We start from the raw sequence: 24,312 nt of genomic DNA, 5'->3' as shown, positions 1-24,312 counted from the left end.
GGGTGTAAGTGGAATATAGTTAAATCATTGCTTTCATGTGTGTGTTAAGTGTGTAAACATTCACCTGGGCAGATGAGAGAGAGAGACACTAATCCCACTCCAAATTCTTGAAAGCATTGGAAAAAATAATAGGCATGTGAGAATCCACTTAGGTCTTCAGTCTTCTGACTAAATATCCAGGAGAATTCTTTTTTTCCACTGATTCTGTGCTCACAGAACCACCTGATGGGGTAAGCTTGCTTGTTCATGCTTTTCCGATATTATTGGAACCCCAAGAATGAACTGCAGAAGAAAAGAGTAACTTCCGTCGGGGGGGAAAAAATATATCGCCATTTTCTGCTTTCAGGCTTAGTGTGTTTTAAGCCATCTATACGGTTTTTGAAAGGTGCTGCTTTAATTCATGAGCATATCAAGACTGAATGGTTAATTGTGTGTATACTGTAAGGACAGGTCAAGCGAGAGAGCACGTTTTTTGCCAGATAACAATATTCTTGCACATTATCAGCTTGGAGTAGTCAATGCCTTCAGATGAAGTATAGGAAGAAACTGTACTTACTCCCTTGTATTTCAGGGCTGGACTAGATAGGTATTGGTAGTACAGATGCTTTTTACAAGTTAATTGCATGCAGCTTTTTAGATTTTGTTTGTCCATCGTGAGTATTCCCAGCTTCATAGTAATAAACAGAGCATTTCAGATTTTCATAATCGTTCTTATAGAACTAGAAATTACTTTTAAATTCTTAAGTGTCTCATGGAAAATATTTAAATTTTGCAGCTTGTTCTGATAAAGATGGCTGACTTTGAGCTTATAGATATAAGCATTAAGCTTGGTAGCCAGTGAATATCAGAAGGTTTAGCAATAGGTTTTGACAAGCATTCAACATTTATCTGAATCTTTCCAGTATCAAATCGGGCATGAAGTCTTGTGAGGAAAACCTTTTCTCACAAGGCTTTTGATTCTTCTGTTTCCAGACTGATGGAAACTACTGAAAAGCTTTCCCACTTCTGCTCCTCTTCCCTTCTTAACCCCTGGTCCCTTTATCACTCTTTGAGTTTATCTTCCTTCATCACGAGTACAGTGACAAAGCTTTAGTTTGCCCGAAAATCTGGGCAAGAGTTGTTCAAACCTGTCATCTTCAGCTTTAAAACAGATTTGAGTCAGACAGATGATTTAAAAGATTTGATTCAGAAGATGGAGCTCTGAATGCTTTGGACTGGTATTTATTTCAGCCAGATATTCACAAAACCTTTGTATGATGCCTCTTTGCTTATTTTCATTAGAAGGGGGAAAAAATAATTGCTTACTGAAATATTCTGTGTTTTGTTTCTTTACTGTTATTATCTCAGGGTGGTATGCTTCTGCTTTGGTTTTGTTTTTAAGCTGAGACTACAACTCCTTTCTCATAGAACTGAAAACACTGTTAAATCTTAATAAAATGAAAATCATAACTAAATTTACAAATCAAGTTAGTTTACTTAGTAGATAGCCCCTAGCAGTTATCTTTACCTAGTCTATAAACTAATAACCAGTATTTTTGCTTTCAAACAACTATGCTGAAAGAACATAGTCAAGATGACTACAGTCAAGACAAGAGGTTGAAAATGAAGAGACACAGAATGATTTAGAAACTGAGGGATGATTGATCCAAGGTCTCATCTCTTCCAGAAACTGGGTTGATCAGTCATTTAGATTCTGGTTTCATGCATGTTCTTTTTTTATTTTTTTTTTCCCTAGGTCTTCTTACTGTTGAGAACTTCCTCTCTCACCATGCTTTCTCTCTACTTCTTCTCTGCTTCCCTCCCATTCTTTCTTCCCTCAGGTACTTTTAAAACCATTTTCAAAGCTGAAATTGCAAATGAGATTTTTGCATTCTGAATGACAATGAAGGCCTGTGTTTGAATAGTTGAATGCTTCAATGGCAGATATTTGACTGAGTTCCCTAAAGCCCAAAGCCTCTGAAACCATCCATGATCTGAATAGAACCAATTACTGCTGTTGCTCCCAGCCCAGTCTCTCCTTGGAAGATTCCTTTGTTTATTAAAATCCAAATCAATGCAGACTTATTGTAGACAGGCCATTTTATCTTTTCCTTTGAAAAAAGAATTTTCCTGTAAGACTGGTTACAGAACTTATAGACCAGATATATCATCTTCTAATATGGTTATGTGAAATATTCAGCCAGCTGGATCATTGTAACCTACTTAATTTTCACAAAGGCAATTTGCATCCATCTTTATTGGGTGTGTTGGTCTGCTGTGGTCATTTCTTGTGCGTCCACTCACTCAATGTGAGAATGTGATGTCAATGCTTTGCAAAATTGGTTTGCAGACCTTGCCATTTAACCCTTTCTCTGTGTGCTCAACTGAAAGCTGGTGGCTGGGTAGATTGTTGTCAGACTGATCATGCCAGTGGTGTTTCTATATGTACTTCATGCTGGTGGCTCAGGGGGCAACTTGAATGTGTGTGGCCAGAACTTTCAGAAAGTATATTGATGTTCTGTATGCTCCATTGGAATCAGATGACTCAAAGGCATTGGGGTTTCAGTGAGGTCCTAACACAGAAGTCTTCTCTTCATGCTTTCTGCAGTATAATGTAATCTGAAACGCTAAGTGTCTGAGATACATTTAAGGTGATCATCAGCAGACGTGTACTGTTGCCACATCTTTGTCAACTTCAGATCTTCCTCATAGAGCTTGTGTGATAGCTGCAGAAAGCAAGGATGATCAACCCAATACAGTCAACTAGTAGATCATCTAAACCCAGTTTAAGAACTGAATTTAAGCTGCTTTTAAGATTTTTGACCCTCAATCACAGTTACAGTAATAGAATAGTTGCATAAGACACCCTTCCCCCGCCCCAAGAAGATATAATTATGTGCAAACTCTAATTAGATATCTTGCTGGGAAATGATTGGATTTGTTTTGGGAAAAACTGAATAATTTCTAGCCACTTGATCTAGAACATTCCATTTTAATAAAACAAACAAAAAAGCATAACGGGGGATGCTTCTTTGTTGATGACCTTAACTAGCCTTGATTAAAATTGAAGCGTGATTTTTCAGATGTGAAAAGTAGGATTCTGACTGATTTCATGTACTCTGTGTGGAAGTTATTACGTAGTCTTGTTTCTCTGCTTTGACAGATTGTTTAATTTAGGTTTTAGTCAAGTTATTCCCTGAACAGCAGAACCTATGAACCCTGCTTTCATGCAGAATTGTGTCCTGCCTTCCCCTCCCTTCCTTAAACCTAGTTTGGGACTCTGATTACGGTGCCTAGTTGGCTGGCTGTGGCTAAAAAAGGCCATATACCCACTGAAAGTTGGACCCTTGCCTTTTGGTGCCACAGAAGAACAAATTAAAGACTTACTCTTTCAGTCTGCAGCTGCTGTTGTTGTTTTAAATAAATTGAAGTGCACGGAAACTTGCTTGAGTCTGCTTTAAATGAAACTGAAATTTGTCAAGGGCTACTAGAGTTATGTAGACGAGTAAAGGAGGTAGAAAGGCATAAAAAGGTGGTATATTTTTCCAGTGTGGTATAGCACTGTAAGTCTTAAGCCCCAGACATGTTTTGGGCTTCAAAATGGGAAACAAAGCAATTCTGAAAGAGCTGCCTGAACAAATCTGTCATGAACTTCTCCAAAGAGCTCTCAAATGAATACTTATGCATTTCTGCTAGTCACTAGCTCTCTTCTAAACAAAGAGATTAAAGTATTGTCATTTTTAACAGAACTTCACTCCCAATAAAAGCAAATGTCCTTTTTTTTCTTTTTCTTTTTTTTTTTTTTTTTAAATAATCCCTCAAGACATTTGTACTTCTCTCTTTAATTTTTCTGTAATGGCTTCAGATGCTATTTCCCACTGAACAGCTTCCCTGGTTACCCACATCTTTTTCTTAAGGGCGACTGTGAGCAGCTAGTCCCTGCCCAATATTGGTCTCGTCTTCCCTGCTTTCACTTCAGGGCTTCAGTCTCTCCTGGCTGATATCCAGCCAAAGGGGGATGCAGAGTATTAAGCATTTGCATGATGGCTTTCACCGTGCTTCAGTTGCAACTTCGGTTTTCTCCAGAATTAGAATGAAGGGCCTTATACAGTGCTTTGGGGGTGTGTTTTGGTCTGTTCTTGTATGGCTTTAGAAACATCTCCAGACAGACGTTCTTCCCTGTCCGACTGTGCTGCTGAGCTTTTCTGCACATGTTCGTCCCAAAGTCTTTTTGGGAGACATCTTTTCCCAGGTTTCATTACAGTGCACAAGACCGAGTGTTGGCAGCATGGCAATGTCTGGTGCTATAAAGCAGTTTAAAATAAATATACTGTCCTGTGAAGACCCCCAGATGGGAAGTGATCCTGTTTGGTAACACACTGGGGATTCTGCAGGCTGAGATTCCTTATTACTTTGTTGTGTTTGCTTTTCATCTCACAGCTTAAATTCAGAGTTGCCCCAATGCTGTTCTGTATTTCACAATATTGATTTTTTTTCCCCACTGTATTCATTTAATATTTTAAACTTTTTTTTCCCTTTTCCTTTTTGACCAACCTTCATATCATAGGTGTGAAGAAAGAATAGATGCAGAAATTGGTTTTAGTTAGAGAGAGGGTAATTTACTCTTTTGCTACGGGGAGGGGGCGGGAGATTATTGCCACAGAAAACAAAACGCGAGAAAGGCCAAATAGTATCTGGAGCTGTGTAAGCGCTGGGAAAATGTAGAGTGAGAGAAGTGTTTTTTCTTTCACTTTCGCACAGAATCCTAGTCAGTTATTTGATGCGCTCGCCCGTCTGGGCTGTGACCTTCCAGAAGGGCCCCCTCCTCCAGTCCCCCCGCACGGCTTGTCAACACATTAGTCATATACAACTCAGCTGATGCCAAACGGACGCGGTTCAGCCAACTATTGAGGGGCAGGGTATTCTGCCGCCTTCTTCTATTGGCCTTGGTTTTTTCCACTGTGGAGACTTTGTGGTGCTTTAAGACTGCAGAGGGCTGGGAGCGAGCGGGCTGGCGCGGGGTTAGCGCTGCCCTGCGCCGCGCCGGGCGGCAGGAGCGGGCTCAGTGCGGTCACAGCTGCCGGCGAGGGAAGATGCGCCCGCCCGCCCGCCTGCCTGCCGCCGGGCCGGGGGCAGCCGTGTGAGGAGCCGCTCGCCGCGGCTCGGGGCCGGCCGCTGCCGGGGATGCTCCTGTGCTGGCGCCGGAGGATTTTGTCACCTGTGGCCCTGCCCCCGCCGACCTGCGGGCGCCTCCCTGAGCCGAGGACGCACCTGGGCGCCGCGCACCCGCCTCCCGCCCCCGCCGCCGGCTGCCTCTTCCCCCGCCCGAGAGCCGGGCGGCGAGTGTCGGCGGAGCCGCGGGGCTGCAGGCGGGGCTGAGCGCTCGCTGGGCGGACGAGCGGCCCCGCAGGCTCCGAGCAGCCACCAGCCGAGGGAGGCGGCGGCCGGACCCGGTGCGCGCTGCCTGGCAGCTCCGGCCCGGCCGTGGGCGCGGCGGGCGAGGGCGAGCCCGGAGCCCGGAGCGGGGAGCGGGGGAGCGGCGGGGGCATGTGGATGTTGGCCGTCGCCTTGCTCCACAGCATCTCGCATGGTGAGCGCTGCCGGCCCCCGCCCGGGGCTCCTTCCCCTTCCCCTCCGCGGGCGGCGAGCGGGTCGCGGTTGTGCCTTTTGTGTTTAACGCGTCGCGCCGGCTGCCGGCAGCCGTGGGGAGAAGGAAGGGCGAAATTGCGCTGTAATCATCCGAACTAGCTTACCTAGCAAAGTGACAGCCCGTAACCTGGCCGCGCTGCCGTGTGTCTGCCTCGGTCGGCATGAGACCGTGCTTGCAGAAGCAGCGGCAGGGGTGCTTTTTTCTTTCTTTCTTTCTTTCTTTCTTTCTTTCTTCCTTTCTCTCTTAGGTGGAAAAGTACAGAATTTTGCCAAGTGCCGTATGAATCCGGCTGAGTACACGGGGATAATTTGAAGGGCTTTCAGTCTGAGCGCTTGCGTTGAGATACTGCTTCCCGTTACCTCTTGGGTTTTTTAATCGCCCTGTGCTTTCACCTAACGATTATTTTCTTACATATTTAAGAAGTAATATTTCAAAATTACTTCCCTTTCATCATTTCACTGTAAAGGTACTTGCTCTGGTTCCCCCCCCCCCCCCCCCCCCCCCCCCCGGCTCATTTATGTAAAAATATGGACGGATAAGCATTACATCACCTGAAAATGTTGAAGACTTTTAGTCAATTATAAAGTTAGGAAGGGGAAATAAGAGTGGAGATAGAATAAAGGTAAACCTGTTCTTTTTTTCTTTTTTTTTTTTTTTTCTTTCTCCCCCCTCCCCCCCCCTCATTCTGCCAGCTGTTTGATTAACAGATATTTATTGCAGTTTCTGTTGTTTTTTTTTTTTTTAATAGTGTATGGGGGTATTTTGGAACATTTAGATATATGTGATTGAAAACTATGTCATATATGAAAATCAGTTTAAATTGCATAACTTTTATTAAAATGTGTATAAGCATTGCTGTTTTAAGGATAGCAAACAAATTATGCTGTGGTCTGGGATTCTAGCTATTTTATTACGTTGCCTCCTTCTCAGATTTGAGAACATAGTATTACCTGTAAGGCATTACATCCTGACAGTGGAATCAGGAAAACTAAATGCACAGTTTGCAAAATAGGCAAAGCAGGTAGAATAGAAAAATGTTTCTTGTATTGAATGAATGTGAGATAAGCATAGGGCAAAGTGTAAGGTTTTCCTGGAAGATAGAAATAATTGAACCTCTAGCAGAGGGTGAGGAATGAATGCTGGATGAGGGTGCCTTCACATCTTCTTAAGTATACACTGGATGAGAAAATACATTGACAGGCATGGGCAGTCCATTGAGAATAGCCAGATAGATCGTAAATTAGGAGGTGAATCTTAAGTGTGTATTGAGGGTTATTTTAAAACATTTTCTTCTTCTGAGTGCCACGGAATGCAAATTGATTGAGAAACTGTAAACTTTAAAATTTTACATTTCTTCTAGCTGTAAGATAGCTGCAACAAGTTCTAACGTTAAGAATTTATTTATTTATTTTACTTTTTAATATTTTTATTTATTTTTTGACAGGCAGTGCTGTGCCGTTTCTCTCTAGCCACTTCAGCCAGATACCTTGGAGGAAGAGATCTGCTGTTAATAAGACAGACAGAGTCAGCCTGAAGTATATGCTCTTACTGGCGCTATTCATTTAAAGCTAGATTTGCATAGGAAAGAAACCTGTTTCTGTTCAGAAATATTACATCTTTAAAAAAAAAAAGATGAGGCATGTATCTTGGTCTCCTGTACTGATGCTATAAATTTTATGTTCTAAGCTAGTTAGTCCCCCTTCCAGGGGATTTTGAAGAACAGTGTAATTTTTGCTTTATGAGGCTGAAATACTACCAAAACCACTTTCTTTTATTCCTTGATCTATGAAGTCAGTAGCAATTTCACTTTCAGTATACACGTGTTTTTGGATCACAGTAAAACATGAATTTGTAACCCAAAGATTTTTCTAGTTTTAATGTATAATATGTGATAGATGCATCTGCATAGTTTCTATACTGCCACACAGCAACATCTGTACGTTCGTGAATCCAGATTACTAAAACAAAATGGTTTTGTGTGTGGTAACATTTTCGGATGAAAGCATTGTAGAAATATGTAGTGGATGGTTCAGTTATTCTTGGCAACTTTAAGAAGTGTGTTTGTTTTTGGCATCGTGCTTGATGTCAAAATGCATATGTATTTAGGATCTTCCTAAAGGAATTTTTTGAAAATGGCACCTACCTTCACGTTAAGGCTGAATAAATTGGTTGTGTTTATTAGTAACGCTTATGTGGACTATCATAACTGAGTTGAGTCAGAAAATAATATTTTTAAAGGACTTCAGGTTTTCACGCAATGTCATATCAGATATGTGTCTCTTTGAAAGAAATGACTGCATATATAAATAGATATGTCACATACGCATTTTTTTCATTATCTATAACTATATCTGAACTCCGTTGTGTGATAGGCAGTATTCTTTTATGACTCTATTGAGCGTGTGTGTGGGGACAGGCTACTGGAGGTGGCTTGACTTCTGCCATTGCCTTTTCTGAATCCCTTATGGAACCATACTGCGTTCACTTAAAACACACACACACATGTATGACTGGTTTTCAGTTATGCGTTACATCTTGTTCTAATTTTAACTTGAAAATGTGTAAGATTGTTCGTGATTATGTTCCTTGTTTGTTGTTGCGGGGGGGGGGGGAGTGTTCCCCTTTTCGAGGGGAGAAATAGCTTAAAAATAAACCTGTGCATTATGGATTTAACCCTGTAGCTGTCGTCTTGGGCTAAATTTCTGTTGAAGATAATAGAAACCATCTGAATAACATTAGCAAGGTTGGCCCCCATATTTCCCTACAGTCACTCAGCAAAAATACATTTTTGTCAAATTAGATACGAGCAGTGTCACTGGGTAGGCTTTATGTTTGTGAAATAGCTTCCTTCTGGGGACAATAAAATACTGATGTGCTGTTCCATCCAATTAGTATTTCTGAAGCCTGAAACAAAACCTTCCCAAATACCTGGCTGAAGATTTTTAGATTTTGTAAAGGCTTTAAAACTGTCATTGCTTTGAGTTTCTTAAAAATACAGGTAACTGTTAACCATAAATGTATTGCAGCCTTAGTAAGTGCATGGGACGATATAGACATCAGTGGGAGCTATGCAGCTAAATTCACCACTTCGAAAGCCTGAGTCATGCAGGTACAGTTCTGAGCAATGCTTTTGAGTTACCTTCAGGATTACTGTATCTATATTACCTTCCACATTACTATGCCTACATATTCTGAAAGCAAGCATGTAAAATCTACAGCAGAAGTCTACTGTAGCCTGGTTGTAATTAGTAAGGGGGCATTTCACTTGGATGGAGAAGGTAGGGGGGCATGTGAAGGGAGACTGGCCTTCAAAACCCTGGCTCTGTATTGTAATTACTATGAAAAAGTTTGTTTCAGAATTTGGATGCTGTTTTCAGAAACAAGTATCTTTCAGTATTGTTAAGAGAACCCATTTGCATGATTCTCTCTGGCTGTGTTTCCTATGTGCTTGTTGTGCATAGATGTTCTGCTGAAATCAATGGAGCATCAGGAGGCACCCAATACAGTACAGATGACACTAAAAATAAATTTCCATTACAATTAGTTTATGTTTGAATCCTTCCCCTGCCCTATATCTATCAAGATGGGTTTTAGCAGCATGTGCGGAGACTGAGAAGGATCACACTAAACTGAGAGCAGGGGTTAGGCTGGAGAATGAGTAGTGAAAGTAACGGTGGTGCTAATGACACTCTCCAAAGAAAATGATGAGACTCAGTGTTGGGGATGAAACGTTTAAGGAAAAGTAAAGGGCTCTCATTGTAGAAACATATTGTAATATGTGCATAGCTTGAGTGGAATTGTGTAACCAGATCCTTATCTTAGAAAGTTTAATTCACGTGCAGAAAGTGTTTAGCTTGGTGTATGTTTGTGAATGGCACAGTACAGCTGATGGTGTTTTCAATCTGGCGTTACTCAAGTTATGAATAGCTATTAATTAATCACCAGATGCCAAATCGAGGAAAATTGTTACAGCTGGGCAGTCAGACTACGTTGGAAATACCTATTTCCATTTCAAAGGAAGTGTTTCTCCTCTGCTCGGGGTCTACCCATCCCCAGGCTGTGGGGCTCGCTGGCTCCGGCGTGGGCAGCGCGGCGCAGCCTGCGCGGTGGCCGGGAGCCGGTGCCACACGACACTAGTGGGCAGCAAACCGCACGAGTCTGGCGGCGCGTCTGAGCAGCCGTGGGAACGGACAGCGCCCGGAGGAGGCATTTTGTCTGCGTTTTTCTAGCAATGCTCGCTAAACTTTTTAACTGGTGGATGCTGCCTTTTCTCCGCAGCACTGAATAGCAGATGTGTGTGACAATGAAAGTATTTTTGGTAACGGTTTAAACTGAAGTTTATTTCCACGAATGGTAAAAACAAACCCCTAAACCCTCTTAGGTTGATTACAGCTCTGCACTGTCGTTTCATAGAGTCATTTAGGTTGCAAAAGACCTTTAAGATCACCAAGTCCAACTGTTAACCCAGGACTGCCAAGTCCACCACTAAACCACTGCCTTATGCACCGTGTCAACGGCTTGTTTAAACACCTCCAGGGTCGGTGATTCCACCACCTCCCTGGGCAGCATGCTCCACTGCCTAACCACCCTTTCAGTGAAGAAATTTTTCCTAATATCCAATCTAAACCTCCCCTGGTGTAACTTGAGGCCATTTCCTCTTGTCCTATTGCTAGTTACTTGGGAGAAGAGACCAGTGTGCACCTGCCTACAGCCTCCTGTCAGGCAGCTGTAGAGAGCAATAAGGTCTTCCCTGAGCATCCCCATCTCCAGGCTCAACAACCCCAGTTCCTTCAGCTGCTCCTCATAAGACTTGTGGTCCAGACCCTTCACCAGCTTCAGTGTCCTTCTGTAAACATGCTGCAGCAGCTCAAAGTCCCTCTTGAGGTGAGGGGCCCCAAACTGAACATAGTATTTGAGGTGTGTTTCAGTGGCATCTCTTCAGTGCTGCTGCATCCAGAGAAGTTCAGAATTTGGTTTTCATTGTGTTGGTTTTTTAGTGAACTTTTGTCATGCAACATACTGATAAATTGAATTATTTGGAGAAATTTTGTGGGCATTGAGTAGCTCATCCAGAAATTTCCTCCAGCTCATGAGCTGTACAAGGCTCTAGTTACAGGAGCAGCTGGGCTTAGGTTGCACCTCAACATTTTTTGTCTTTGCCTGGATGAGTGTCTTAAGGAATATGCTGCTGTTTCAGGTGTGTGGGTTGTTTAGGGTGGGGAAATAATCTCCTTTACCTGTTTAATAAGCATTCAAGTGACAAAAAAACCCAAAAGCAATGAAATGAAATGTTGGGGATGGGAGGTAGTGGATTGAGGAGCAAAATAGATGGACCTCTTTCCTTTCCTCTTACAGTTTACTCTAGTTAACAAGTTAAGACGTGCATAGGTTCAAGGCCTGTTTGAACATACCACTCATTTAGCCTTTGATTTTAGCTGGAATATGCCATTTATTAATCTCTTGGTCTAGGACTCTTTCAGATTTGCAGTGGAAAGACATTAATTCTGGCTTTCACTTTAAAAGCTGGAGAAGGAAGAAGAGCATTATATTCAACTTAATTATTCTAAGGTACAATTATTTGATTTTTAAAAAAATTTACTTCTTTGTGGCGTTGAAACTAAAACTACTAAAAAATTCTGTTCAAGCAATACAGGTCTGTAGATCAGAATACTTAATTATTTCAAGGTGAATGTGTAGCTGTATGCAGTTAAATTACTTGTTTCACAATATAGTTTGAGATATTTCACAATCCTTTTTAATCAGCACTTCCTTTTCCTTTAATCTGTTATGAAATCAATGAAATTAAGATTTCAAATTATATTATTCTTCAGAAGAAACCCTATCTTCTTGGTCTTCACCTCCCTGTCTCTTAAAGGCATTTCATCTAACAATTGCTATTTTCAAAAATAAAATAACATAAAATGGGAGGTATTTCATAAGAGCCTTTCACAGCACAATATTTTAGAGCACAGAAGAGAACCTCTTTAAGAACAAGCCAGGGATTCCTGAGGCACTTGTTAGCACTGTGAGCTTTTCTTGCTATTGCTTTTCTTTTTATACTACCATTCATGAAAAAATTCTTACTACCTCATAAGTATTTTTTTTCCCCAATTAGGGCATTGGTTTACCCATCAAAAAAAGGAAAACTATGGTACATCAATACATACCTTTCATAGTGGAGTGGCCAACAAATGTTATGATCCTTACTGAGGAAAGAAAGAAGGAAAGGATGGACAGACAGGATGACAGAGATTAACAAGTCTTCCCAGCATCCCTATTTAAGCTATTTTTACTTAGAAGGCAGGGAGTTAGATTTAAGAGTGAGCCAGCAATCCTATTTATAGAAAACCATTTTTAAATGCAAAGGCTTTGAGAAAGAGAGTCACCTCCATACTAAACACCAGCCTCCCTGGAGCTTCCTAGTAATTGAGGGAGAGAGCAGCCTGGCGACCCGAGCTGAATCATTGATGTTTCTCTGCCGAAGCTTCCAGAAGGGCAGACCCTTCATAAACACAGGAGCATGGGCCATGGGGCAGCCCCAGAGTACATCTGAAAATAGCACCCTGCTACATGTCAGGTGTGGCATATAGAAAGGCATATGCAAGGACCACCTGAGAAATTTTTTGCCTGGGTAACGTTCAAAGCCTCTACATGCATAGCACCATGTGAGCTGAAGACCAAACATCCTGCTCATGTGGCTCTTAATCTAGTATGTCAGGGATACAGTTCCTTCTGAGATTTTAAAAAATATCTATATATATTTATACACCCCCTACCCCCGCCCCCCCGTGTAAATCCATACAGTTTTTAATTGCTTAAATTGCTACTGTGTATGGAAAATCTGGCATTTGCTTTGCTGTCTAAGTATTCTGATGCTATTTTCTTCCAATTAATTACACAGTAATCCCATGCAGAAGATTTATGGCTTAAGATTTATGTTTGTACTAGGCTAAAAATTACTCTTAGTAACTTTCTGTCATCTAAAGTAATTTTTTGTGTAAATTTTGGGGAGCCCTTCATTATTTTAGAATATCAGAAACATAATTCTTGAAAGGGCTGGGGATCTTTCAATACAAATAGAACATAATTATCTTGCACTGTAGCTGTGAATAGTTGCCTATCTACATAATCTACTCACAGTGATTCTATAGGTAAGATCATAGGGTTGCTCTGTCTATATAAATATCTGTTGGCGTGAAATCATTCTATGTGGTTTTGCGAGTGGCTTATGCTAAGCCTGCACACTGAGGGTGTCTGTCTCTCAGCATTTTAGAGTGGCAGCCCTCCATGGCCCCAGTTTATAGGTGCCACAGAATTACGGGACTTGATGGAAGTGTTTGTTTTCAGTTCTGTTCTTTAGAAGCATCTCCATCATAATATGTTGTTGTTCAGTAGAATTTCCTAGAGGTTTAGTAGTTGGTATGGATTTCAAATACCAAATGTGAGTCTTTGATGTGTGGCTCTTGTTTGAGCTGACAGAGGAGGCTAGCTGGGATACTGAAATGTGCAGACTTGGAGGAATCTATATGTTGTTGTTACAATGCATACTGGACTGCACAAATGACGTGGTAGGATTTGAGTGCACCAAAATGCTGGTTGGTTGCTTTTCCCAGGCTGTGGAAAGGTGATTCATGACACGTAAGCTCATGCTTTTGCTAAATTCTCTTGCATGATTGTTTTTTCTATCAGAAATTATTATGTGGTTGGCTTTTATTTTGTGTGTGTGTGTGTTTGATTTTGTTTTTGATTTTGTTTTACAGTATTACCTTCAGAAGTCTTTGGGGTTTTCTGCGGGAGCGTTGTTCTTTGGAATTTTGGCCCTGACTCAGGAAAGTATTGTGAATGCATAAAGTCAGTCTCTTGAAAACTAAGAGGTGAGCATGTGATGTGCTGTCAGACCACTTCTGGCTTGAGCTAAGGACAGAGGAAGTCCTTGACAAAGTCCTTTTTGTTATGAAAAGCACATTCTGATATCTGGAATGGGATCCTGGTGGAAAAGATGTCATTCAAGCAAACCAGGCTTTAGGTGGACCTCAGTTTAACAGAAAAAGCCTCCTGTGGTTCACTATCCAGAAGGTCCTGCATGTACTGCACGTTCTCCAGTGGAGTTTCTTCCTCCCATTAGGTGGCTTTTCTGTGGGGCAGTTTAAAAGCCAGTTCACATATTATTTCTAGACAGGTTAACCTAGTTTGAGTTGCAACTGCAGTTACAAAGTGAGGCATTTGCTATGTCATGATATGAAGGAGGCAATTTGGGAGATTGTCACTCAAGCACAAGTTCTCTAGATCCATCTGTAGACAAGGTAGAGGTTTTATTTGGCGTTGTAAAGTGATTCCCAAATATGTAGAATAATTATTTACATTATACCAGTTCATGCTTTTATCTGTATATATTTAAGAAGCTTTCCTTTCTACCTTTTGCCCTAGTTTTGTTGTGTGACCTGAAGGTTTCTCTTCTACCATGACAACATTTTCCACAGCCCTGTTGTGCAGGGGTTCTAGAAAACAGATTTTTATCATTGCAAGGGAAAAGAGAAGCACAGAGAGTAAGGTTTAGCTCTCTATGGGACCTGAGTGATAGGTGATGCTTGCCATGTTTTTTGTCATGTCAGCTGTAGCTGGATCTTTCTGCTCTCAGCTTTTATAAATATATATATTAAAAGATGGATGCTTAGGGGAGAGAGAGGGAAGGGGCTGTGAACAGGATTTTTAGCAGGGAAGGTAAGAGGGAAAAAGGATAAGCTTGAGACTACATGGGTATCCAGACAGCATTGCAAGGTGTGATAAGAAGGGCGCTCAAAGAGCATGAAGACCTGTGGGGCAGCAGGAGAGAAGTCTCTGAAGGCTGAATCTGAGCTGGACAGCTTTCAGCAGGAGGCTCTGAAGTCTTGGCTTCGGTCTGCAGTGGAAAAGGCAAGGCTGAGCCTGTTGCCTTGTGAGCAGGAGCTGTGGGTGGGGAACAAAACAGCGTGTGGCTTTGGGACTCCCTGGGGCAGGTCCCCATGACTCTGTGACTCCGTCTTGGCTGCTGGTCTGTGCCAGGGAGGAAGCTGGTGCTTTGCATGGATCCTGCTGTGCCTAGCGAGGGGGAGCTCAGGCTCCTGACTGCCATCGTCCCTCACTTGCTGGTATTCAGACTTTTTCTTTCATGTCTGCCCATGCCATTTCATCTGTGACACATGCTTAATTTGAGGCCTGCAACTCCTCCTCTCTCCACCCTATTTTTGCAGTTGCTTATATTTATTTTGATAGCAAAACTATTTCTCCAATCCCTAAAAGCTTTTCCTCTGAGGCAACAAATGGATTTGGGGGAGTGAGGGGGTTAAAGATGGAAAGCAATCCTATGCATGTCAGTGTGGCTGTATGATAGGATGTGCAAGTTCCTTGTTTGAGTGAGGAAGGAAGGAGCCGAGTCCCTTTATTGGGCAGGAGAGAGAAAATTAATCCTCAGAAAAAGATGCTGAGCTGTCAGGTTTTCAGAGAAACGCTGGCAGTCGTGATTTTCTGTTCAGTTGTTGAGATCTGGAACTGGCAGGTTTGGTGCAATGGGGTCTACTCAGTTCATGTGCCTGAATGGCCAGCCTTGCTCCTGGGGCTGTCTCTGGATGGGGTCTCCTGGGGACAGCTCTGGGTGGATGAGGATGTCTCCAAATCACCAGGCTGCTGCTCCACTGGAGAGCAGCTCTTTGTCTCTACAACAAATGGGAGAGCCACTTGTTTAGCAAGTCCTGAGGAAGACTGTACAGGTATGGTAGGAACACAGCCTGGAGTAAGGAATGTGGAGATAGAGATATGTATTTTTTTTTCCCCCTGGGGAAGAAAGGAAGGTTTAGGTTTTAGCTTTTCTGTCCTAGTCTAGACTAAAAACTATGTCCAAATGCCTTCCTTTCTTCACTGTTTTTTTTGCCTTTAGTTAGTGCGTTCATGCTTGAGAAGGAGCAGTGCAACTTCAGAGGGATGTGACTGTCCTGTTAAAGCGCTACATGCACTCAAGCTGCGTTTGTTTCACTAGTGACAGAGCTAGAGGCCTTCTTCAGTGTCTTAACTGGTGGCACATGTGAAGGCAACGCAGAGGAAAAGAAATGCCTGTCTGAAGACACTGTAGCTGTAGCAGTTCAGTGCATGTTTATTATGTTCAAAGGTCAGTCCCTAGTGGATAAAAGCAATTACAATATTCCCACCACATCTCAAAATGCATTTCTATAGAAGAGAAAAATGCTGGCTAATGAGGGTTTAAAAAACATTTTTCACAGCTAAATAATAGTAGTCCAACTGCTACTTAATTTCAAGAAGCTCTGAGAACTTTCTGGATCAGTAAGTTGTGTTTCTGTCTCTGCCACGTTCAAAGATTATAGGCTTTTTTGCCCACTATGTCATGGAGTTACTCTTCTTCCCCACATCATCTCTGTTACTTTCAGTCCCCGCTGTGGATGCACATTGCAATAATTGGCATAGGGGATTAAAGTTGGTTGATCACCTTAGTGCTGGCATTTCCTAAGGCATGTGCATTTGGCCTTGTGCTCAGATAACTTTATTTAAAATAAGTAGCACATATTAAATAGCTAGCAAGTGGAAAATGATGCATTATGCCATGGCACAGTGCTGGTGCTCTTATGAGGTTAGAAAGTAGAACATGTGGGGAGATGTACTTCCGATACCAGTAGGAGTTGCTGCCATTTGGCTCAGGACTTCTGCTCTCTGAGGGCAGGAAGAGAAGAAAGATTTAGGGACAAGTCTGGTGGAGATGGTGGTGGTTGTCTTGTATTCCAGCCTATCTCTGACCATAGTGCAGTCTCGATTAGTGTTACCAGCTGTGTTGCTCCACTCTGCCATACTGCTGTTTTTGTGAGGTGAGGCAAAATCCTCTGGCTTTGCTATTAAGGTTTTGCTTGGAAAGAAACAAGCAAGAATTTAAAGCTAGATATTTTAAACAAGCTATTTTAGAGAACATAACTTTGAAACTTTTAAATGAAATTACTTTTACTTTTGTGGACTCCATGTATGCTGGTATATATATCTGACTTTGAGCCAGGAATACATGTGGTATGGTGGTTCTACCTTTATGCCAGTGGAAAATAATTTATTACCTTTTATTAATTCATCTTTCAGTCACTTTTCTTACTAAAAGTACGACAATGCTTTAAATCATATGCAGCTCTCTGTTGCCAGAATGTTTTCTGAAATCATCATCTGCAGTGGAAAGCTGCACACTACTCTTGAGAGAGTTTCCAGACTGTGTGTACTGATTGCACATATCGGGATGCCCAGTATGGAGAAATCCTGGGCTAAACTGGCCCTGTGCTGTAACTGGTTACTTTATTGATGTACAGTCATTCTGAGAAGCTGAAAGGATTATTAGTAATAGCTCTGTAAGAGGGATGTAATCAATTTAAATTAGCTCACAGTTGAGTCTGTATGATCTGGTGTCTTTAAAATGCAGGTAAGCAGCTCACCATTTTGCTTCCTTACATAACAGTCTAGGAAACTTTTTCCAGGTCCAATCTTATCCATAAATGTTGCAGTTCATTACATTTAAATGTTTTCAGTGTCCAGAAGAATTATCCATTTGAAAAACTAAACACTTATTGAGAATAATTCATTTACATTATTTTGTATAAAAATTCAGACAAACAACACCTCCTAAGATCCTCTCTCTCTCAACACTGTGCTTCCCCCATTCCTCCTTTCCCTATAGTCTTCCAGTCTTCCTTCTGCCCATACATCTCTTCCTGCCCAGTCTCCAGATAGGTGTCATTTTATTGTATGGGTGAGCATCGGAGGTGATTTTTCTGCTCCCCAGATCTCTGCTTTTCAAAAGTGGCATGAATTTACCATGAAGGCTAGACAATGTGAAACAGAAAAGCTCCCTTAATATCTCTTGCTTTCCCATTCTCCCACACACTGAATCAAAAACACCCAGCTGATTTAGACTAATTACTTCAAATGCAGTTTGTAGAAGGACGCTGATACTTTGCTGTGTCCCTGAAGGTCATCTATGCGATCTATAGTTAAACATTCATGTGGGAGACTCGGGGGGAAACATTAAGGGATGATTATAATGGAAACACTGTGGGCTAAAATGTGTGCTCCTGCTCAAGTCTTCATATGGTGAACCAGGGTAGTGTAGTGTTCCTGTGGTTTTACAGCTCTTCCTTAGATCTGAATAAACTATAGTTTGGAAACCTAGCTTCAGCATCTTCCATACTGGAGAACAGTATGTGATCTAGGACTGGAATATTTCAACTGCTTCTTCAGCACTACGAGCCTCAATCTCTGTTGTGTTTTATTAAGAAAGAAAAATATATCTGTGCATGATCTTGTGTCATTAAAATGTGCTGGATGCCCAAGGTGTTTCTTCATCTGTTCCTCTAGCAGCTTTTCCCCTCAAGTGATTATGCTAATTAGTGTTTGATCAGATGATTAAATTATAATTCGATTAATCCTATGTGCTAAACGCTCTGAATGCATTTCCATCGCCTGAATGCCTTGTGCTTAAGCGTTCCTGTTTGCAGCTTGATACGAGGCTCTTGCCTTTTCCCGTACCTAATGGATTTTCCATATTAAAACCACTATGGTTCCTTTTGACGCTGAGAAACAGAGGAAAGGGCCTTTTGTTTTCCTACTCTACTGCACAGAACCAGAAATATATATTTCCCCCTATATGATCTGAATGTTCCTAGGGATTAAAAAAGAGGGGAAAAAAGGGTCCAAGCTTTTTTCTGTTAATTACACCTCACATCCCATTCACAATTTAACAAAGCAAAAAACTGTGGTACAGCTAAATCCTCTATCTGTTTCCATTCTGAGTGGTATTTCCCCCAAATAATTCTCACTTTCTCAAAGCTGAAATATATTTTGGTCCAGAAGACTTTTCTTTGCAGAACAATTTGTTTTCTATGTGTGAGAGGGAGAGAAGATTGTTTTTCCTCCTGCTACCTGCTTTCCCCTCCCTTTTCATCCAGGTTTATTTTTGCATGTCATCTGTAGGAGATAATCTCCAGCAAGGGTGTAGAATGGAGAACACGCTGAATTTATAACCTTGGGGCTGATAAGAGATTAAGGTTTAGCTGCAGTATTGCTTTCTTTGTCTTTGGGGCCCTGCATTTTTAGATTATCTAATGTCACGCGACTAGATTCTACATATTGGAGAAAAAGAAAAACAACAATAAAAAAAACTTGTAAAGAGGTGGTACTTTGGCTTTGAATATTAAATATAAACAGGTGTTAACACAGCTAGATGCATTAACTGACTTCTCTATTTTTGTGGAGGTAGACACCAGTGTCTTCCTCTGTTGGAGACTATTTGATAGTAATGAGTAGCCTGAGTTCAGAGAGAGGATGCTAAATTTAAAACCTTTGGTCTGTTTCCATTCTACAGCGCAAAAAACGTGCATCATGGAGCAACCCCTCTCCCCCTGAATTTATCTCAGGGGAAGTGCGAGACAGATTGAATGTAGGGGTTGCCAAGACCTGTCTCAGGGGATTTTTCTTTTCTGTACTCCAGGTGTGGGGAGGTAGAGCAAGGGAATAGGGATGTAAAGGATGTTTTCTCTTGACTCTTCCCTCCCTTTATTTGCCTTAAAAACTGTCAGAGATTCATAGAGTTCCTATAACATCTTATTTTCCTCCTTTCGGAATGTCTAGGAAACAATTTTACCTGTGAGGTGACTGGCATGCTACAATCTATTACCAGCTGTAAAACGACATGGGGTAAATGAGTCTCTATAATTACAGTCATAGAGGCCAAAAGCACCTTCATACTATTGGTCTTTAAATCACTGCATCTCTATAGCAGTGATTGAATACTGAGATCTCATCAAGCTTATAGTTTAAAATAAAAAATCTATGCCTTGCCAATGAATTCAGCTTCATCGTTTTCTGGGGGCCCAACCCCACAAATCTCACTCTCACCCTTGGCTCACCAGTTTACGCTTTTGCCTTGGTTAGTTGAGTGAGTATCCCATCCCAGGCAGTTGTGCCATTTACTTTGTCCCTCCAACTAGAACGTGGGCAGGTGTTTGTTCTGTAAACTGTTACCTGGCTGGGAGGGGTTATTGCCCCTGCAGGTTGCTGCAGGAGTAGTGGTTTGTGTGAGTGATCCCTGATTCCTTTTGTAGGAGGCCAGATGAATGCAAACCTCCTGTTTTAAATTGCAGCTGATATAGTTGTCTGTAAGCAGGACTGCTCACGTGAATCACTCTGGTGTCACAGTTGTGTGGGGTAGAAACCTTCATCTGGAAAGCAGTGATGACTAGCTGGAGGCAGTAATGCCTTCAACCGATTCAGATAAATAGATCTGGAAGTAGGCTTGTGTCAACATCCCCATTTTAGAACTGAAAGAATTAGGCTAAGCTGAATTAAGGCTCTAATTCTAAATGAAAGTGCTAGCTTAGGATGCTGCTTAGCTCATTCTTTTTTAAAGTTTAATTTCAGATTCATTTCCTGAGTATCCCCATGTGGATGGGTCCTCAGACTCTGCGTAGCCTTGGGTAAGCTACTTAAGCTTGTGACCTGAGGATGTTACTGCAAAATAAGCTGAAATGTGTGTGGGAGGCATGTTAGGTATTCCATGTGAACTAATTTATGCCTGCTCTTTTTTGTTATGGTAAATGTTCACTGTGTGGTCTTCCACAGCAGACAGAGGTCAGCTTTCTAAAGATGATCTTTGTGTAGGGGAAGGATATCCAGGTAGGAAGCTAGCAAAATGGCTGTGGAGGGTGAGATACTCCAAACGATTCCCTTTTAAGTCTTTAACTCATTTCCCTGTCTGTGTAATAGGGACACTGTCTATGCCCACCTGACAAGTGCTCTTTTAGATGAATATAAATACCCTTAGAGCTTCAAACTTGCAGTTGTTGAGGAATTCATATTCTGCAGCATGAATACTCTTTCGAAAATGCCATCTCTGTGTTATTGTGCAGTCCTTGTTCTTTCCCAAGTAAGTACACATGCTGATAATCTAGCAGCAGAGGTCAGTACTGTTTTGCATTGGAGAAGCAAAAGAAAGCTAAGAACGAAGGGCAACCTCGCCAAACCTACTGTATACAAAAATACAAGACTTTTCTGGCTACTGGCACCATCTGCTTAAGTCATGTTTTCCTGTGATATCTTCATATAGAAACTGGTAACAGTGGATAGGATGACACCTTCCAGGTCTACAATATAAGTGGTTGCTGTTTTAGACATATAATCTCTTCCTAAATATACCAACCTCTGCTTCAAATATATCTGGACTGTAGTTAGTCTGACTTCCCACCTTCACATAGCTGCAAACAGATAAAGAGGGATTCTGAAGAGGGTCTGCCTTCAGGAGGGGTGGGACATGGGATGTCGTGCAGTTCTGACCTCAGTTAAAGTCTCCTAGGTCTTTCACAGAAACTTGATGAACTTTCTCTTCATTTTTAAACCTGGCATTGAAGGTTTTCTTATTCTTTGCTGTAGGCATATACTGAAACAACCCCTAGTGCCAGCAGATTTGTCTGACTGTTGGTGTTCCGCCTGATGCTCATATTGTCCTTTCTGGGAAACAGTCACTCTTTCTTGACTGGTTTTAATGGACGCAAACCTTTTCTTGCTCACTCTGTTTCTCTCCCTGACCTTTACACTTTCTCAATGTATTTGGGGTTGATTTGATTACAGTTGAGAGTGCTGATTTAAGGTCAGTATCAGCTTGGTTGCTTCAGATCAGGTTGTTTTTCATACTTGCTGGAGTTGTGCTAGAGTGGTCAGGGCTGCACGTGGTTGCACCTGATAAGGGGAGAAGAGAAAGAACAGACTTGCAAGCTGAGGCAGCTCCTTCCTTCTAATGAGACCTGAAGCTCATGCCAGCACTGGGGAGATGAGACCATCACCCCAAAGTTTCTTCTTCGTACCCTTATCCCACTCACCAACCTGCCTGTGTATCTAGTGTGCATCACTGCTAAAACTTCTTCCCCCGCTGCCCCCACAATTGCCACTTGTGTGTTGGACAGTGAGGCATGTGGTGGGCCTAGGAAAATATTATCAACTCCCTCCTTGTTTCTGCTTGCAAGTATGGCTTGTATCAGGTGCAGCTTCAGACTGCCCCCAACTCCTGTCAGTATGTAGTCTGGAAAAAGTACATGCAGTTAGAGTCCTGTCCAGTCTTACTCTCTGAAAATCTCCTGCACCTTGCAAACAGCAGTTCTGTGCTGTCTACAGTAACTATTCTCCATATATCGAGATAGCAGGAGAGTATTAGAATGAGAAAATGGTCTCTGGCACAAACCTGGACACTTTCTTTAACCAAAAAATAAAATAATAATAAAAAAAAAAAGCCTGCAGCTAATTCTTGGACTTGGGTCCATGAGCAGCTGACTACATTTGCCATGAATGACAATTAGTAATGCATAGAAACAACAACTAAACAGAGCAGAAATAAGATTGTCTGGGGAGAGTAGAAAAAAACAACCAAAAACACTGGGTAACCCATATGCTGTATTTGCAAAGTGGAATTAGTGAATCAAAACTATTTAGCTACTGTATGCACTTAAACCCTGGACCACCCATGTGTGGAAGATTTTCTTGGCTGGAGGGCACAGAAATGTAAATTTTCCTGTCTTTTGCTTTTTCCTCTTGCATTGACAATGGCTAGTGCAGTACTAGCTCTCACCTCATAAGGAAAGTCTATTTTGTCCTGTTGTCTTCCCCTTTCCTATCCAGGGCTGTCTCTGGTGCCATCTAATAGCACTTGTCAGTCCCAACAAATCAATTTGAAAGTTAGGACAGCGATTTATCCCTGTTTTAACTGATTTTTCTCCTTCCATTCCCCTTTCTGCTCTTCCCCAGTCACACCAGAAATGTAAATATGCAGGGATGATACATCCTCAGAGATGACTAAAACTGAATAAGAAATTTTACTTTAGCTTTGCTAGAAAGAAGCTTGGATTCAAACACTTGGAGTGACTTTTATTCCCTTTTGGAAAAACTGACTTAATGAAAATAAATGTGCTTCTACAAAGTCAATATTTCTTTCAAGTTCTGCCTTTGCTTTTATCAGCTTGGGGTGTGTATAGGGGAGAATGGTTAGAAAGGATATTCAGAAAAATGCTTTCTGGCAAAGAAAGAGATCACAGATCAGATCAATGAAATTTCCACAGAAAAGAGAATTGAAGTGATTTAATTTTATCAACCAGAAATCTTACATCTGGGACCAGTTACGTTTTACAGGCAACTCTAGCAAATAAACTTCTTTGAGAAAATATCATCAAAAAATAATTTTGTAAAACCTCAAAAACAGTCTGGCATGCAATTTCAAAATGAATGGATGTACTTCTACAAAACCATTAACAGAAATTACTTTTGATCGTGATAGTCTGTAACAAATGTGAAGGTCCTAGTAAAGTGGTGTTTAAATAGCTGTGCTCTGTTACATGATCATAATCTGCAAATATTTGAGAAAATATGTCCTTTTACAGCTGAAGTTCTCAAGGGACAAGACATGTGAACAGCAGTGCATTAGCAAAACAGTGAACGTGTACATCTCACTTATTTTTCCTTGTCAGTGTACCTGAACCATTTTAATCCTTTCATTTATGAGACCCTAGCTAGTTTATTATATCTGATTAAAAGTGGCTGCATTAGCCCTCAAATCCTGCACAATATGACCTAAACCACATGAGGAATTGGCTCCTAAAAGAATCCGTTAGGCCTGTCCTCCTCCGCAGTAGCCATTCAGGCATAACACCGTTGCTGTGTATGTGTGGGTTACGAGCAGCTGGTGGTGATCTAGTGTACACTTTTTTTCTGCATGTAAGTGATCTTTTGGGATTTTTTCCAGAATAAGAATGTTATAAATTAACTCTGAAGTACTGTGGCAAAATCAAGACTCCTTTCTGGATGATGCAATGACAGATATTAACACCTGAAGGACATGGGTTTGTGCTACTGGAGAGAGGCCTCTTTATATAGACTTTCTTTTTTTTTTCTTTCCCCCCCCCCATAGCAACAAATGCAGCTGGAAATGCTTTTCACGTCCTCGTTGTATGTGAATTCTCACTGCTGACCAGTCATAAGCCGAAATTCCTTCTGCCTGGAATGGGCAATACATAGTTTGTTGCACATCATAGAATGCTGTGGTGCTCCAGAACCCAGGAAACAAGATCGAGGCAGCATTCTAGCCTATCGAGATCTTCCTAAGTAATAAACGTTAATAGAGGTACTTGATTTTCTGCTGTCAACTTACGGAGATGTCCTAAATATTCTAGTACACGTAACAAGGAATTCCTTGTAATTGACTGTAGCTCCTTGCTTTTGGGTCTGGCTGACAATTATGTTTGTTACACAGTTGCCCAATTAATTAAGAAATTGGAGTATGAAATACCACATAATATCGTATTGAATGATGGCTCACATTTGCTAGCATGCCTTTATTTTCATTCAGAAAAGAAAAAAGTGATCATTGAGTCATCGCATTTGGTCAATAAGTAAAAAAGTTAATGTATGACCATTTCATGGAACTATTAAAACAGAAGGCATATGGGCTTTTGCAATTTTGTGTTCATAATCTGCAGTCTAATTTTTGTGATTGAAGAAAAACCCCCACCGCTTTATAGACTACTGTTATACTTGTAGACATGCTGATTGACAAGTCATAAGTAGTGCTCCCAGCAACATTTTAGTTCTGTGGATTTACAGCTCATTATCACTTATGCTATCTGGTAAAG

General features: G+C 41.4%; 1 protein-coding gene across 2 annotated transcripts in view; it reads left to right on the top strand.

The window, feature by feature from the left end:
• The first annotated feature begins 5,437 nt into the window (after positions 1–5,437).
• Positions 5,438–24,312, top strand: part of DSCAM (DS cell adhesion molecule) — a 484,929-nt gene continuing 466,054 nt past the window's right edge. For both annotated transcript variants that reach the window (XM_080376609.1, XM_080376610.1), the window contains exon 1: positions 5,438–5,569. In XM_080376609.1, the coding sequence (XP_080232735.1) occupies positions 5,527–5,569 (43 nt within the window). In that variant the 5' untranslated portion in view covers positions 5,438–5,526. The remainder of the gene's footprint in view (positions 5,570–24,312) is intronic.

The sequence above is a fragment of the Falco punctatus genome, assembly GCF_963210335.1.
Source record: "Falco punctatus genome assembly, chromosome: 2".
Taxonomy (NCBI): Eukaryota; Metazoa; Chordata; class Aves; order Falconiformes; family Falconidae; genus Falco; species Falco punctatus.
This window is presented reverse-complemented; position numbering and strand designations above follow the sequence as displayed.